The 16,091-nt window shown below is 42.5% G+C and overlaps 1 protein-coding gene across 1 annotated transcript in view; it reads left to right on the top strand.

The window, feature by feature from the left end:
- anp32e (acidic (leucine-rich) nuclear phosphoprotein 32 family, member E) overlaps positions 1-15,860 on the top strand; it is a 38,377-nt gene extending 22,517 nt beyond the window's left edge. Inside the window, exons 6-7 of the mRNA XM_083645577.1 lie at positions 4,516-4,558; positions 13,223-15,860. Of these exons, the coding sequence (XP_083501703.1) occupies positions 4,516-4,558; positions 13,223-13,317 (138 nt within the window). The 3' untranslated portion in view covers positions 13,318-15,860. The remainder of the gene's footprint in view (positions 1-4,515; positions 4,559-13,222) is intronic.
- Positions 15,861-16,091: the final 231 nt, after the last annotated feature.

Genomic DNA, 16,091 nt, shown 5'->3' with positions numbered 1-16,091 from the left:
TCCTGGACTCTGCGTGCACTCCGGCAGCAGGGATTCCGTTAGCCGTTAATTGCCGGCTTTTAGCTGTTATTTGTTGCCGTGGGCCGGCAAATTAAAAGGTCGCCGGCTCAAGTAGCCGGTTGGAAATGTGCCAAATAAATAAATTCCTTACATAAAATAGCCTAATGTGACCTATAGCCAGTGATGTTGCCATAAGCTACAACTTAAATATAGACTTAAATATATTATCTATTCTCGCCACGCTGTTATGTTGAGTGTTTGGTGAAAAAGGGAAAAAATACAGCAGACGCTCTTTAACTAACACACCATGCAAAAGCTGCACCTGCAGCATCCCGCGGCCGACAGCGCTTTGGCTCGACACAAGAGACGGAAATGTCAACGCAGAGCAGACATCCCTCAGCCAGTTCTTTTTATGTAACGATGGTCCTAAACAGCCATGAGAAGCCGCCTCAGCGAGGAGAAGTTGGGTTGATGAATCGCAAGTTGGCTTCAGCTGTGCACATGTAGCGGAGCGCTTATCAGTGAAAAAACTGCTGCGGCGGTATTGCGAGAAAAGCAGCGACAGAGAGGTCCTCTTGACACGTTGTAAAGCTTATTATTATGTCTGTTAATTTAGCCTACCAATGTCAACATCGTTGTATTGAGTATTTAATGAGCAGCTTTCATTTATTTGTCTGAACGACTTTATGGAGCATCATCTTAAAGCTCACAACACGCAAACAAGGGATTTCGTTCTCAGATGTAGGCTACAGGTAACACAAGGCTAATATTCTTACCTTTGCCCTTCAGTTTAAAGTAAAGCAAATATTCTCATGTTGTGAAGTAGGCTACAAGGCCGTTCTGAAAGTGAGTTGGATGCCCGCGTGTCAACCAGCTGCAGCCGGCTTTTAATAACCTCGTCATCGTGGTCAATAGACCCGCTTCAGAAAATATAGGCTACTTTTAAAAGTTTGACTGACTGCACGTCTCATCTCTGGCTTTCCGCAGGTAGGGAACTGGTTCTTAATTTAGATTATTTTTCAAGTTATTTCATTTCACGTTCTTGGATGCAAAGATACATTTAATGTAGGCCCGCCAGTGTCTTTCTTTAGGCTTAATTAAACGGGAATATGACAAACTGTTCAGTTCACAAAGTTTGTGAAGAGTTCATTCACTATGATAAAATACATTTGTTGGACGATTGGACAGCTTTTGTTTTTTGTGTTTTATTGTTTAATCTTAACGGGCCTGCAAACCCGAACTGAATTAATTAATTAAATAAGGAGTGGCTCGCTCCCTTTGCACTGAAAGCGCAGACCGCAGTGAATAGTTAGATAATTATTTTTGAAATAAATGCCAACAAAAATGATTTAAAATGGAGATTTTGTTTGCTAAAAATATACAATAATATGTTATGTATTTAAGAAATAATTACATCTACCGGTATCTTTTTTCAATACATTTTGACTGGGCCGGTAAATATTCTATAAGGCCGGAATTCTGGAATGTTGCCGGCTCCATTGGCCGTTTAGAAAACGGAATCCCTGGCGTGAAGACTCAACTTCTTTTTTACGCCCCTGATAAATGGAACATGCTCCAGAACACTTTAAATTTGGAGCAATTGGTCTCTTTGGAGTCTTTCAGAGTGCTCCTTGAGGGTACCCTGCATAAGGAATGTTCTTGCTTTATTCGATGTACTTATCTCCTTGTTTTGATTGTTTGTCTATTCCTGTCTATAATTCTGCAACCTTCGTAAATATTTTTATTTTAACAGGGCTCCATTGAAAATGAGAGCGTGCCCTGTAGAAATAAAGGTTAAATAAATAAATAAATTAGGCTAGGCTGCCAACACCAACATTCATGATGCCTCCATATCCAATTCCTTTTGAAATGCCTCTGGCTATAAGTGTCCATTATAGGCTTTTATCACAAATGGAATGTTTAACTAAGCTCCCCCACTAAGTCCTTCTCCTACTTCTTGTCCATTTCCCTCACATCGACCGTGGCTTTGGGAGTCTCACTGTCACACTTGGTTCTTAGAGTCGGTCTGATGGAAACAAACCTGGTCAAACTGATGTAGTGTGAGTCTGCCCTCCGTGTTACGCTAACTAGCCGCAGTGTTGTGCCAGAGGACAAGACTGTGGCTGCCACAGTCTTGTGCCAGATGAGCATGAGTTTAGTCCGCTTTGAGTGCTGCACTAGGCTGAAACCGTTCCCCTTAGTGATGTAGGAGTTCCACTGACATTTAGTCCGCCTAGAACCACTTTTGTCAGGATCCCCAGGATTTTGATGGTCGTCATGTCTGCAGGTTCTGAAAAAAGTCTTAAATGATCTAAATTTGCGGCCTTCAGTAGTATTGAAATGTATAAAAAACATTTCCCCTCATAACTGCTATTTATCCACCTAGTTTTTAGTGTGAGTTGCAGAGTTTTGGAGATATCGGCTGTAGAGATGCCTTCTCTTAAATACAATGGAACTGTGTGGCACTTGGCTTGTGGTGCTCATAGCGCCAAATAAATACATTTTTGAACCACATCCCCTAGCTAGCAGCTAGAGGGTGTAGTTTGGTCGACAGAAAATAGTTCCTCGCTCTTGAGTTTTTCAAATGTATTTCTTTTGATGCTTTGAGCACCACAGAGTGCCATCCAGTTCCATTGTTTTGGAGAGAAAGCAGACATCTCTACCTCCGCTTTCTCCAACAAAACTCGGCAACTCACCCAAATGATTGATGGATAAATAGCACTACGGGTAAGAGGAAAAATGTCTTTTAGATTTTGGGGTGAACTGAATTGTCTCTTTAAATCTAAGTATTAGTGATCTTGTTTCACCATGCAATGGCAGGCCCAGAACTGTGCTCAGTAGACCAATCTGAACTGTGCTCACTAGACCAATCTGATCTGTGCTCACTAGACCAATCAGAACTGTGCTCAGTAGACCAATCTGATCTGTGCTCACTAGACCAATCAGAACTGTGCTCACTAGACCAATCTGATCTGTGCTCACTAGACCAATCAGAACTGTGCTCAGTAGACCAATCTGAACTGTGCTCACTAGACCAATCAGAACTGTGCTCAGTAGACCAATCTGAACTGTGCTCACTAGACCAATCTGAACTGTGCTCAGTAGACCAATCTGAACTGTGCTCAGTAGACTAATCTGAACTGTGCTCACTAGACCAATCTGAACTGTGCTCAGTAGACCAATCTGAACTGTGCTCAGTAGACCAATCTGAACTGTGCTCAGTAGACCAATCTGATCTGTGCTCACTAGACCAATCTGTAAACACAGTTGGACTTCCTGTCCTTTGTCTTATTCTGCCTCTTTACGTTTTCATGGTTTTCACTAGTTCTGTTCACTCAGACACAGGCTGCTTTTGACAGGTTGGTTTCATTCGGTTTTGAATTGAAATCCAACTCTTAACACATTCACTGCCAACAACGTATGAACACGTTTTCAGAATCCAGCTGTTCCCTGCCAACAACGTGTTTACACGTTTTTGGCATCGATTTTTTTTTTTTGACGGTGGGTTGTGCATCTAACCCTTTTACATCTCTTATATAATTATTGGAGCCACCGAACGTTTACAACCCATTCCACCGACCCACTAAGTGGCAACAGTGGCTAGAGGAAGGAAAGCATTTTTTTAACTTGTCACGCCATTCTCAGCCCAGCCATTCTCATGAAAAATGGATGGGGGAAAACGCTTTTCGCGCTGATTGCTGGCGATGCGGGATTGCAAATTTACATAATAGATTCAGCCGATCTACTATGATCGGGTGATAGATTACAGGTGGAGGAACACACTTTGAAACACGCAGCATAAATATGACCAGAATCGCAAAAGCTTCTCTCAACCAAAACTCCAAACGAGCGAGTCCATCCCGACTTCCTCAAACAGCGGCCGTGCAGACATGCAGGCACAGGAGAGCAGCAAAGCACTGACTGGTGACAAGCTTGTCCGCCCACGGAGGGAGGAGTTGAAGCAACTCGAGAGGGAGGGAGAGAGAGAGAGAGAGAGAGAGAGAGAGAGAGAGAGAGAGAGGGAGGGAGAGCGAGAGGGAGGGAGAGAGAGAGAGCGAGAGGGGGAGGGAGAGAGAGAGAGAGAGAGCCAAAAATGAATGGTTAAAGTGACTGTTCCATCCAATTTCACAAAAAGCCGTTTATCTCTGAATATTCTTTCTGACGCTAAAACCATGCTGTATTCAACTGCTAATGCTTACATAACTACTAACTCTACAAACTAACTCTTTTAGACAGAGAAAGTACACATTCTATTAGTACTTTTGAGATATTGTATGTTCACAAACTCCAAGCTGAAACGAATCCTCGGCTCTTGTAAAATGAGCCATAATCCTCAAAAAACGGCTTGGCAGAAGCTACCTACAGCAAAAAAAAACGTCTGGCAGTCAATGTGTTAAGACGGTGCTTTCTGAAACCTGCAGATACCTGACTGTTATCCCCCATGTAGTTTTGTAGTCTAACTAAAGATGCGTTTGTCTGTACTATCTGTCTGTCTGTCTCCTCTCTGTCTGTCAGGAGGAGGACGAGGAGGATGACTCTGCAGAGGAGGAGGAGGAAGGTGAGTGAACAGCCAATCTGCACGCATTTTTCGTAGGCACGCATCTTGACATCAAAGTACGCTGTATGATTTCTCACGTGAAACTAGGCAAAAAGGCACCTGAGAATTCAATTGTGCATGTGCAGCAGTATGGAGCATGTCATGTGTTGTGAATCTACCTCATCCTGTGGCGACAACCTGAGCAATCCAACTGACGAAAGCAACACGTCTAGCCAATCAGAGGCTTATGGTTATGACTTCACCATCCATCATGGTGATGTGCTACTCCCTGTTTGCTGAACTCCACTGCTGCTGCAGCGTTCTAAGATCAATATATTTAATTAGCCACTCTTAACAATGCGGGGAGGAGGCGCCGAAGGCCGGGGAGAGAGGCTGGGAATTGTCTTGGGAAGTGAAACATCGCGGCCCATAGACTGTATGCCGCGGTCCCGGGGCTTATGAGCTAACATGCTAACGTTAGCTGTTTGGAGGCTAGCGTTAGCTAACGTTACAGACAGCACGGTTAAATAACGCGTAATGATCAGTAGGAGGTTTAGCTTTTCCCTGTTTAGCTTTGTCCCCGAGGTGCAGGAACCAAACATGCGGATGTAGAACACCACAGTAAGTTCGTGGTTATTGATATGTTGTGGTGTTTCTCAGGCTGTTATTTTAATAGTTTGTCAGCTGAAGTTTGTTTCATTATTATTATTATTATTATGTTATTATTATTCGTGCTTCACATTCAGTCAGCTTCTCTGCAGAGATGCTGATTCTTTAAAGGAACACGCCAACATTTTTGGGAGATTGGCCTATTTACCATATTCCCAATAGTAAGACGAGAAGACCGATGTCTTTCTCTTCTCTGTGCATGCAGTAGAAAGTAGTGACATGCCCCTCCTGCTAGTTAGCTTAGCACATTGGTTCCCAAACTGGGGTACGCATCCCCCTAGTGGTACGTGGGGGTACTTGAGAGAAAGGGGGAAATGGGAAAATGGAGGAATGAATCATGAAAATAAATAAAACGTTAAAATGAATCTACTCATTGCAACTCTTTCACTCCATTTCTTATTTTGTAATGTTATATTTTTCAAAAGGTGGGTTAGACATCATTTAGAAATTAGATCGACGCTAGGTATGAATAGAGATCGCGATATTATTTTGATTAATCGTGCAGCCCTAGTGAGTTATTATTCATTAATTCATTGTATCATATGCTATAGCTTTCTCTTGCAGTTTTCTAAGCAAAAAGTTATACTTGGATTCAGAAATCAGGGAAAGGGGGCAATGAAGCCAAAAAAGGTTGAGACCCACTAGCTTAGCACAATGACTGGTATGGCTCATTTCCACCACATATAACAGCACAGTACAGCTCTACTCGACCTGGTCTTACTCGGCTCTACTTGATATAGACTCTGTTTCCATAGCAAATCTACTCGCCTCCGCCCACACCTGGTCGTCATAGCGACCGCATATCTGTCCTCCGCCCATAGCTGAAGTAGGCTATAACGTATAACGTTAAAATTAAATCCATACACGGAAATGTTAAACTGGTTATGAAATACTGGTGCCTCTAAATGAACCTACAGTGTACATGGGCAAATGTGACCAGGAGAATGGATATCACTTTGTTGTTACTCAAACCCACATACATGCACTGCGCGGTCGACGGGAGTTGCGCTACGGGCAGAAGGGAAGCCTCTACCCCGGCGGCAACTCACCAGGCAAGACCGCGGCTTCGCTAAACCCCCGCCTCCGGCTTAGCGGAGCCGACGTTACACGCAACTACAAAGGGCTTCCCGAGGAGCGGACTTTTTCTCTCTCAAAACAATTGAAAACCACCGTCATGTTAAAGCTGAGCAAGGAGATTGATTTTATTTCACCAGAGCCGAAGGCAGCAACACAAAAGACTGATGGAAATAACAGAAGAGAGGGTAAGCCCCACTAAACTGGTATCCAGCATTGACAGTAGATACAGTAAACACGATTCTGCCTGACCAATCAGTCGTCTGCAGTGTTTTCACGTCACCGTATGGTACCGGGTTCACAGCGCTGGAACCTCAACAAAGCAGGGACCAAAACTAGCACGACTCAACCCCGACTCAACCCGGGCTGTCCACATTTTTGATTGGTGGAATGAGACAAAAAAGCGAGACGAGCTGGGCAGGGCCGCGCTGATACCAGCGGTGGAAATGGGCCAGTAGTCTGCAGAATGGCTATAGCCTACCCCCGTGCGTCACCAAATACACATTCCAACAGCGCCAAAACACACTCGTGTACATGTTGTGACTCGTGCATTCACCACGTTATGAAATACAGTAATAACATAAAATTACGAAACATTGTAATTTTCTACACTGTTGTAATGTGTATTTGGTGACTTAACGGGGGTACTCTAGCCATTCCGCAGACTACCAGTCATTGTGCTAAGCTAACTAGCAGGAGGGCGCGTTGCTACTTTCTTCTGCACACACAGAGAAGGGCATCTATCTTTATTATAGGGAATATGGCAAATAGGAGAATCTTTTAAACATGTTGGCGCTTTCCTTTCTTTAAAGTGTTTCCCAAACTCTCCCAAGCATCACGACCCAATTCACAATATAAGCCTTATCTATGAATAAGGAGAAGAGCTAATTTGTGCATAAATGAACGGTCCTGAGTAGGGATGTCAATTTTCGGTTAATTTCACTTTCGATTAACCGACGCTAATAATCGATTAACCTATCGGTTAATTCATAATTTTTTAATATTAACACATTGAATGCCAGCCATGTTTTCATTCCTGTAGGTAAGTTGTGCCAGGGGTGTTTTTGACGATTCTGGCTCATTTTAGAACAGCCGAGGATTCTTTTTTGTTAAGAATTCATGAACACCAATCATCTAAAAATAACTAATAGAATGTGTGCTTTCTCTGTCTAAAAGAGTTAGTTTGCAGAGTTAGTAGTTATGTAGATATTAGCCGTTGAGTACAGCATGGTTTCAGCGTCTGGAAATTTATTCAGAGATAAATGGCTTTTTGTGAAACAGTCACTTTAACCATTCATTTTTGGCATCAGTAAGACCGTCAGACATTCTAAACAATAGTTTTGAACAGTAATTTCCTCCATAACAACAGGAAACACCCCTCTCATTCAAACTCCTCCCTCCGTGTGTCTTCTCCTCCTTCCTCCTAACAGCGGGCGTGTCAGAAGCGCGTTGTGCTGCCTGCCTGTCTGTCTGCGTGCCTGCCTGCCTGCTTGCCTGCGTGCGCGGACGAGTCTGAAATGGATTACTGTAAAATCGCCAAGCCATTTCCTTGAATGGCTTGCTCCCGCGGTGTGTGTGTGTGTGTGTGTGTGTGTGTGTGTGTGTGTGTGTGTGTGTGTGTGTGTGTGTGTGTGTGTGTGTGTGTGTGTGTGTGTTCGCGCGTTGCCCCCGCGGCTCTGGGGGGAAGAGATCTCTGTCCGTTCTGTGTGTGTGTCCGGGCTTCTGACTGTAAAATCGCCAAGCCATTTCCGCGGGAGGCGGCTGCTTTTGGGTCCCGTGGCTGTGACTTCTCTCGGTCTCTGTCGCCACTTAGTGGTCGGTAAAATAGATTACACACATGCTCTTGCTCCAAATAGTTATCTCGAAGATGTAAAAGGGGTTGATTGATGTCCCACCGTCAAAAAAAAAATTTTTTTATGTAAGACGAGTTAGCTCGTCCTTGGCACTTAAGCGCTGGATTATGTAAGACGAGTTAGGTCGTCTCTGGCACTTAATGTGTTAAAAAAAAAAAAAAAAAAAAATTTTTTTTTTTTTTTTTTTTTTGTCTATTTACTCAATGAACTCATGCCCAAACAAGGCGTGTCTATTTAGATGCTGAAATGTTAATGCTTTTTGTGTTAGAATTTCTAACACAAAAAGCATTAACAAGCATTAACAAAAAGCATCAACATTTCAACACAAATTATTTTTGTGTTAGAATTTCTAACACAAAAAGCATTAACATTTCAGCATCTAAATAGACACGCCTTGTTTGGGCATGAGCTCATTGAGTAAATAAACAAAAAAAAAAAAAAAAAAAAAAAAATTTTTAAATATTAACTGATAGACCGACAGCAATAACCGAACAACGACGTTAGCGACGGTTAATCGATTAACGGTTAACCGTTGACATCCCTAGTCCTGAGCATTTTGACTGCCGCAACACCTTGCATTATCTTGAATAGGTAAACCAGCCATTTCAAAGTGATATACGTTTGATAAATCACAACTTAGTGATGTATGTGTTATAGAAAACATATACACGTTAAATATTTTATAAATGAGACAAAATAAATGGATTTAGGCAGAGTTAACATGCTCTCGTTTTCTTCAGTAAAATAACACATTTCAAATAAAGACTTTGGAAGAAATTCTGCAAATTTATTTGGTGATCCAAATCAAATCTCCTGCGGCCCCAGTCTTTGGGAAACTGCTTTAAAGGACAAAGTCCCTCCATCATCACTGTAATGTAAAGTTGTGTCCCTCTGTCGTGCTGGATCTGATTGCTTTGCTTTCTCTTCTAGAGCAGTGGTTCTCAACCTGGGGGTCAGGACGCACCAGGGGGTCCCCCCAGATTATTTTGGGGCGTCGCAAGATGATTGTCAAAAGAGAGAGAGAGAGAGAGAAAAAAAAATATATATATATATATATATATACTAGGGGTGTCACGATACACTCAGTTCACGATACGATACGTATCACGATACTGGGTTCACGATAACGATACGATACGATACGATTTTAACAATATTTTTTTAAACTTGAATAATGACAATATATGACTGGAAAAGTAGTATTTTATTTGAAATGCACAAATACAAAACATGCTGTTGTGGGAAATTGTTATTACAATAACAACTAGAAAAAACATGAGATTGGAGATAAGGCTTATCTTGAAATAGAATTAGTTACACCGTCACTTAGATTTACTTTGAACTAAAGGGTTTCTCAGCAGTATAAATTCTCATTATGCATCTTCAGTTTTTCTTCAAACTCAAACAACAAGACTTTTCTTAATCTATTTTTTATGCATCTTCAGTTTTTCCTGTCAAGTACCGTAAACAGTTTTGCCAGAAACTCAATTGAATGGTTTCTCTCCTGTATAACTTCTCATGTGTCTCTTCAGAGACTTGTTCAACTGAACTACTTTCCACACATTGAACTTCAACAAACAAAGACGTTTCTTAGTCTATAAAAAAAAAAATTTTTTTTTTTTTTTTTTTTTTTTTGCAATATGAGATTTCATCTCAACGATACATATCGTGACGTTTTACTATCGCGAAATTTCGTGGGACGATATATTGTGACACCCCTAATATATACATATACAATGTATATGTATTTTTTTCTTTTTTTCTTCTCTCATACATACATTTATTTATTTTTTCTCCCATGATGATTAAATCTCCAATACCAATGGTTTAATGTATTATAAAGCTATATAAACTATTAAAAAAAAATCAGTGAGTGAGTTAGTGCTGCACAATGAATTGAATCGCAATCGCGATGTCAGCACGTGCGATTACATAACCGCAAAATGGTGCGATTATATAAATAGATAAGTAAAAAGTCTGTGTGTGCGCCTCGTCTAACTAACGTTACACGCGACGCAGCAAATAAATAAACAAACAAACTGCCATCACAGTCACACTGGACATCAACACTAGCGGGAGACTTCTCCCATCTCCAAATATACAGCAATGTTATAAGGTTAAACATAACCATCTTACCGAAGGAGAGACAGCACCCACCGCTAACAGCTAAGCTAACCCGACCAGAAAATGGAATGGATGGAAACGGCAGTGTGATTAGTGAAAGTGGGTAAAAGAAGGAGAGAGCTGCAGGTGATTATGCAGAACTAGTGCACGTTTAAGTGTACAGCAGGTAATGACCCACTGCGATGAAGAATATAGTGACATTAACCGAGAGCAGAGAAAACACTCGCAGCTGCAGAAGCAACCTTCAGGGTCTGCATGTAAAGTCTGCACATAACTCTCTCTCGCAGCTGCAGAAGCACCCTTCAGGGTCTGCATGTAAATTCTGGGCGTAACTCTCTAAAAAAAAAAAAAAGGTCACGAGTGTGGCGTTGACTGTAATCTGTCGCTACAAAAGAAATAAACTGCATGTGTACAGTATTACTCATTGTATTACTGGGAAAACATGTAACTAACTTTGCAGTCTGAGCCATCTTACACAGCCTACGTGCTGTAACACAGTGCTGCAGTTTATATTTTTATGCCTCCGCCGGCGATAGCCAGGCCGGAGGCATTATGGATCCGGGTTGTCCGTACGTACACTGTTTGTTAACGCGATATCTCAGGAAGGCCTTGATGGAATTTCATCAAATTTGCCTCAAACATCGACTTAGACTCAAGGATGATCTGATTAGATTTTGGTGGTCAAAGGTCAAAGGTCAAGGTCACTGTGACCTCTCGAACGCCATTTTCAAGCTTGTTAACGCGATATCTCAGGAATGCCTTGACAGAATTTAATCAAACTTGTCTCAAACATCGACTTGGACTCAAGGATGAACTGATTCGATTTTGGTGGTCAAAGGTCAAGGTCACTGTGACCTCTCAAACGCCATTTTCCAGCTTGTTAGCGCAACATCTCAGAAATGCCTTGACGGAGTTTCATAAAATTTGCCTCAAACATCGACTTGGACTCAAGGATGAACTGATTAGATTTTCGTGGTCAAAGGTCAAGGTCACTGTGACCTCACGAATGCCATTCCCAAGTTCGTTAAAGCGATATCTCAAGAACGGCTTGATGGAATTTCTGCCAATTTGGCTCAAACGTCGACTTGGGCGCAATGATGAATGGATTACATTTTGGTGATCAAAGGTCAAGGTCACTGTGACCTCTCAAACGCCATTTTCAAGCTTGTTAACGCGATATCTCAGGAATGTCTTGATGGAATTCCTTCGAATTTGCCTCAAGCGTCCACTTGGACTCAAGGATGAACTGATTACATTTTGGTGGTCAAAGTTCAAGGTCACTGTGACCTCACACACCCAATTTCCAAGCTCTGTAATACAACATCACAGGAGCGCCTTGACGGAATTTCTTCCAATTTGCCTCAAATGGCGATTTGGACTCAAGAATCAACTAATGGCGGAGGCATAAGTCCGCGTTGCGGTCGTTCTAGTTATTTTTGAGACAGGCAAATGTCTCAAACATAGACTGATCAGGATGTTGTGAAGAGTACATTGCTATATAATTTGTAAAGATGTTATTATAAAAAATATATGCTGTATTCTCTCATTTTTTGAAAGATAATTTCATTTCAAATTGTTTTATTTATTTATTTTTTAATATATTTTAAATTGTAATATATTTCATGTAGCTATTTTAGTCTGTGATACCGTGAAACCGTGGTATTTTCTTTCAAGGTTATACTGTCAAAAACTCATACCGGCACATCCCTAGATACCATTTGTTTATATCGCAAATCGCAATATTGTCCACATTAACTCATTGAGTGCCAATGACGACTTTAGTCGTCAATTGCTTTAGTAACGTTGAGTGCCAATGACGACTAAAGTCGTCAATTGTGTTTTTTGACGGTGGGACGTGGATCAAAGCCTAATATATCTCCTGTACAAATATTGTAGCTATTGGATGTGTATAACCTATTTTACAGACCCATTAGGTGGCGACAGTGCTCTCCAGATTAGAGGAAGGTCCGGAAAACAGCAGGAAAAACCCCCGTGATCAAAGAGAAACCGCTCATGCTGCAGCCAGAGCCATATAGATGGCAGCTGATGTTGGCTGCGAACAGCAGTCAATCCGCGCACACAACTGAGCTCCTCTGTCTGTCTGTCTGCATAGTTTCTTCACACGATTAGCCGCCAGAAAGGCAGCACCCAACGCCGAAGGGCCAAACCTTTCCCTGCAGTCCGGTTTGGCATTTCCGCGTCGCGCTGGGAGCCGGCGCAAAAAAAACGGAGCGCTCCGAAAATAGACTGGGTGCGTGTAGGCTGTGTGTTAGTGTGGGGAGGAGTTTGCAGCTGAGGGGGGGAGAGGGGGGTGGGGCACGCAGGCACCACACAACTACACCACGTCACTACATCAGAAAATATTATCTTCAGACTCAGTGAATGTGCTTGAAATTTCATGCATTGCTGCATTTCACAAAAGGCGGAATAACAGCTTCTAAATTGAAAAGTGTCTTTTTGCTCAAAACAGCTAATAAAGAACGGAAAATGGGATCAATAAACTTTTTTTTGCTGCTGATACAATAGAGTCTCATCGTTCTTTGTGCGTGTTCGGTGTTTACATAGTAATATCACACAATATTCTGTGGGCCTCGAGACATCACTGAAAACGCTCTGAAACTCTGGCACTGGGAGCGTCCGTTCTCCAAAAGTGGCTGGCACTCAATGAGTTAATCGCAAATCACACCTTTTCCCCAAATCGTGCAGCACTAGAGTGAGTGAAATCAGTGTGTGAATGCATGTGCACTGTCGTTGGGTTGCGGCGGGAGAGGGGGTCGCGAACCCCAGCCTAAAGTTTTTTGGGGGTCGTGGCTGAAAAAGGTTGAGAAACACGGTCATAGAAGAGCAGGCAGGATCTGATTGGTTTGTTTTCTCTCCTCAGTGGAGCAGGCAGCGATCTGATTGGTTTGTTTTCTCTCCTCAGAGGAGCAGGCAGCGATCTGATTGGTTTGTTTTCTCTCCTCAGAGGAGAAGGCAGCGGGAGTTCGGGGAGAGAAGAGAAAGAGAGACGCCGAGGATGAAGGCGAGGATGACGATGATGATGATGATGACGACGACTAACACGCCTCGGCCGTCCGTTTGTTTCGCCCTGTCCCATTCTGTTCACCTCACTTAACCTCTGGACCCCACCTCAGCATAACGACAACAACAACTACGGCAACAGCAACTACAATTGGCAACAGCAGCAACAAGAACAGTGTGATCTTGCAGATAGTTTGTTTCAGTTTGTATACAATAGAATATCACTGCAGAATCTGTCTTTATTTTTAGATAATAATGATATAATATATAAGATTGCAGAAAAAGGAGATTTTAGCAATGATTCATTTGTAGTCATTCCAAGTTGGAGAATCCCTCCCCCCTCCCTCCCTCCACGTTTCCCCTAAAAATCTCTAGACTCCAAAGGATTATAATTTGAAGTCTGTCTCCTCTCTATCATTTGGAGTCCCGCTCCCCTCTAAACACGGACTTGGCTGTTAGAAGACTGAATGGCCATTTTATCACACCCCTTCCCCCCCAAAGCTCCCCTGCCCTGGTGTGGACTGGTTCCCCCATTAGCGGTTTCTTCGCAATGTCGTCAAGTGGGGGATCTCAGCATAGAGATCTGGCAGCCGGACTTCAGATGCATTACACAGAAGGTCTCTTTTCTGTTCTTTACCTGGACGCACGCGGCAGTCCTCCAGGTTTCCCTCCTCCGCTCTGACCGGACAGAAGCTTTTGGCAGCCCCGCTATGAGCCCACCATTAACACCTGCCTCAGGAGAAGACTAAACATCTGATAGAGAGACAAAGTAAGCAATGTGGACCTGTGGAAAAGAACAAGCCAGGATCCCACTGGCCTACAAGTTTGAAGGAGAAAGTGGGGTTGGATTGATCACCGCCTCAGAAAACCTGCCACAAACATCACCTCACAAGCCCTGAAATGGAACCCGCAAGGAAAAGAGGCCCAGGAACAGCTGCAGGAGAGATGACTGGGAGAGGGCTTGACTGGGGAGATCTCCAAAGAACCGCCAACAACCGAGTGAGGTAGAGGACATTTGTCAATGGCCTATTCTCTCGAAAAGAGCAAAAGGCTTAAGTAAAAGCTATGAGCCCGTGGACGGCCATCTGAAGGACCGCGCTCTTCCGCAAATGTTTTCAACCTCTTCATGCACTCTGCTCGGTAAGACCTTGGCATAGATTACCGTAGGGATGACGTATTTTTTGTAGTGGAAAGGCGGAGGTCCCGGACATGTTGGTGCTTTAGGGGAAAAGTGAATGGGGTTTTACAATGGGGATTTTGATTGAATGCATAAAATAAGATCTGTGGTTAACAAAAGTTTATCGGAGTGGTAATGTGTCTTCAGCAGGATAATCTTCACAAACGTGAATAACTTGTATGACTTTTGAAGCATTTTCTGAAAATCGCGGTTAAAAAAAAAACATTTACGTTTCAAAAGTCATAAAAGTGATTCACGTTTGTGAAGATTATCCTGCTGAACACAAATTACCACTCCCATAAACTTTTGTTAAACACAGATCTTATTTTATGCATTTAAGTGAAATCCCCATTCACTTTTCCCCTGAAGCACCAACATGCTACTTCCAGACTCATTCCTGCAGTGCTCTATTATGAAGTCTGCTCCAGTGGAAACGATGGCGGCCACATGGCGGCGCTGCAGCAGCTTCATACTTCAGTTTCTACAAGACGACTCTGCTGTCCAAAACCAGCAGCTTCATCTCCTCCGTATTAACCCCACCACAGCTTCATCTCCTCCCCATTAACCCCACCACAGCTTCATCTCCTCCCCATTAACGGATAGCTGGCTCTCTATAGCAGTGGTTCTCGACTCCAGGTGGGCCCCAGCAAAAAGGGGAATTGTTTATTTTCCCTATAATTCAATCCATAAGTAACACAATGACAGAATGTATGACTATGTTGGTCCTGGGTTTCATACACTTTCTGTAATAAAACATCTAAAAGCAAAAAATCTTACCAGATGGGGGATACTGGCTGGGACAAAATCTTCTCAAATGGGGGTCCGTGGTCTAATTTGTGTCAGTTTAGGGTTCCTTGATGTGAAAAAGTTTGAGAACCACTGGGCTAGAGTGGGGGTTTTTCTTTTTCTTTTCTGGGCCTTCTGCATGGCATTCTGGCTTAATTTTGTTTCTGATCTCCAAACAGGGACAATCCACACTTATCTGATTTACACACTTTTCTTAAACATTCATTCTCTCCATCTCTTGATTCAACCGGGAGAAGAGAGCTCCCCCTTCAGGATCTTTATGTGCACAACACCCTATCATGGACGTGAAAGCACAGGATGACAAATGCACTGCTTTTTCTCCTGGCGTGTATGAACTACTGTCCATCACACAGGCTGGTGCATCTCTCACTCCCCTCAACCTGTTCAGGTTCCAACATCCACCAACTGCAATGACCCCAATGCATTGCTGTGTTTGTGTCCATTTAATTTAATGACTTGACAAGAGTTTATCACCAAATAGAGGACCGCAGGAAGACCTGGATGTTGCCGCTTTTGGTTCCTACGTGTAAAAGTCAATGAGATTTTTGCAAGAAATAAGGTCTGTGGTCAACAAAAGTTTATGAAATGGTGACATTTGAGTTCAGCAAGATGATAATATTCAAAAATGAGGACCACTTTTATGATTTTTGAAGCGTAAATGCATTGTTTCTTTTATGCGATTTTCAGAAAATGCTTCAGAAGTCGTAGAAGTGGTCCTCATTTTTGAAGATCATCTTGCTAAACAAAAACTTCACTCTTTAATAAACTTTTGTTAACCACAGACCTTATTCCATGCGTTTAACTGAAATTCCCATGCAAAAATATCGTT

This window comes from Poromitra crassiceps, assembly GCF_964638095.1.
Source record: "Poromitra crassiceps genome assembly, chromosome: 11".
In the NCBI taxonomy this organism is placed as follows: Eukaryota; Metazoa; Chordata; class Actinopteri; order Beryciformes; family Melamphaidae; genus Poromitra; species Poromitra crassiceps.
This window is presented reverse-complemented; position numbering and strand designations above follow the sequence as displayed.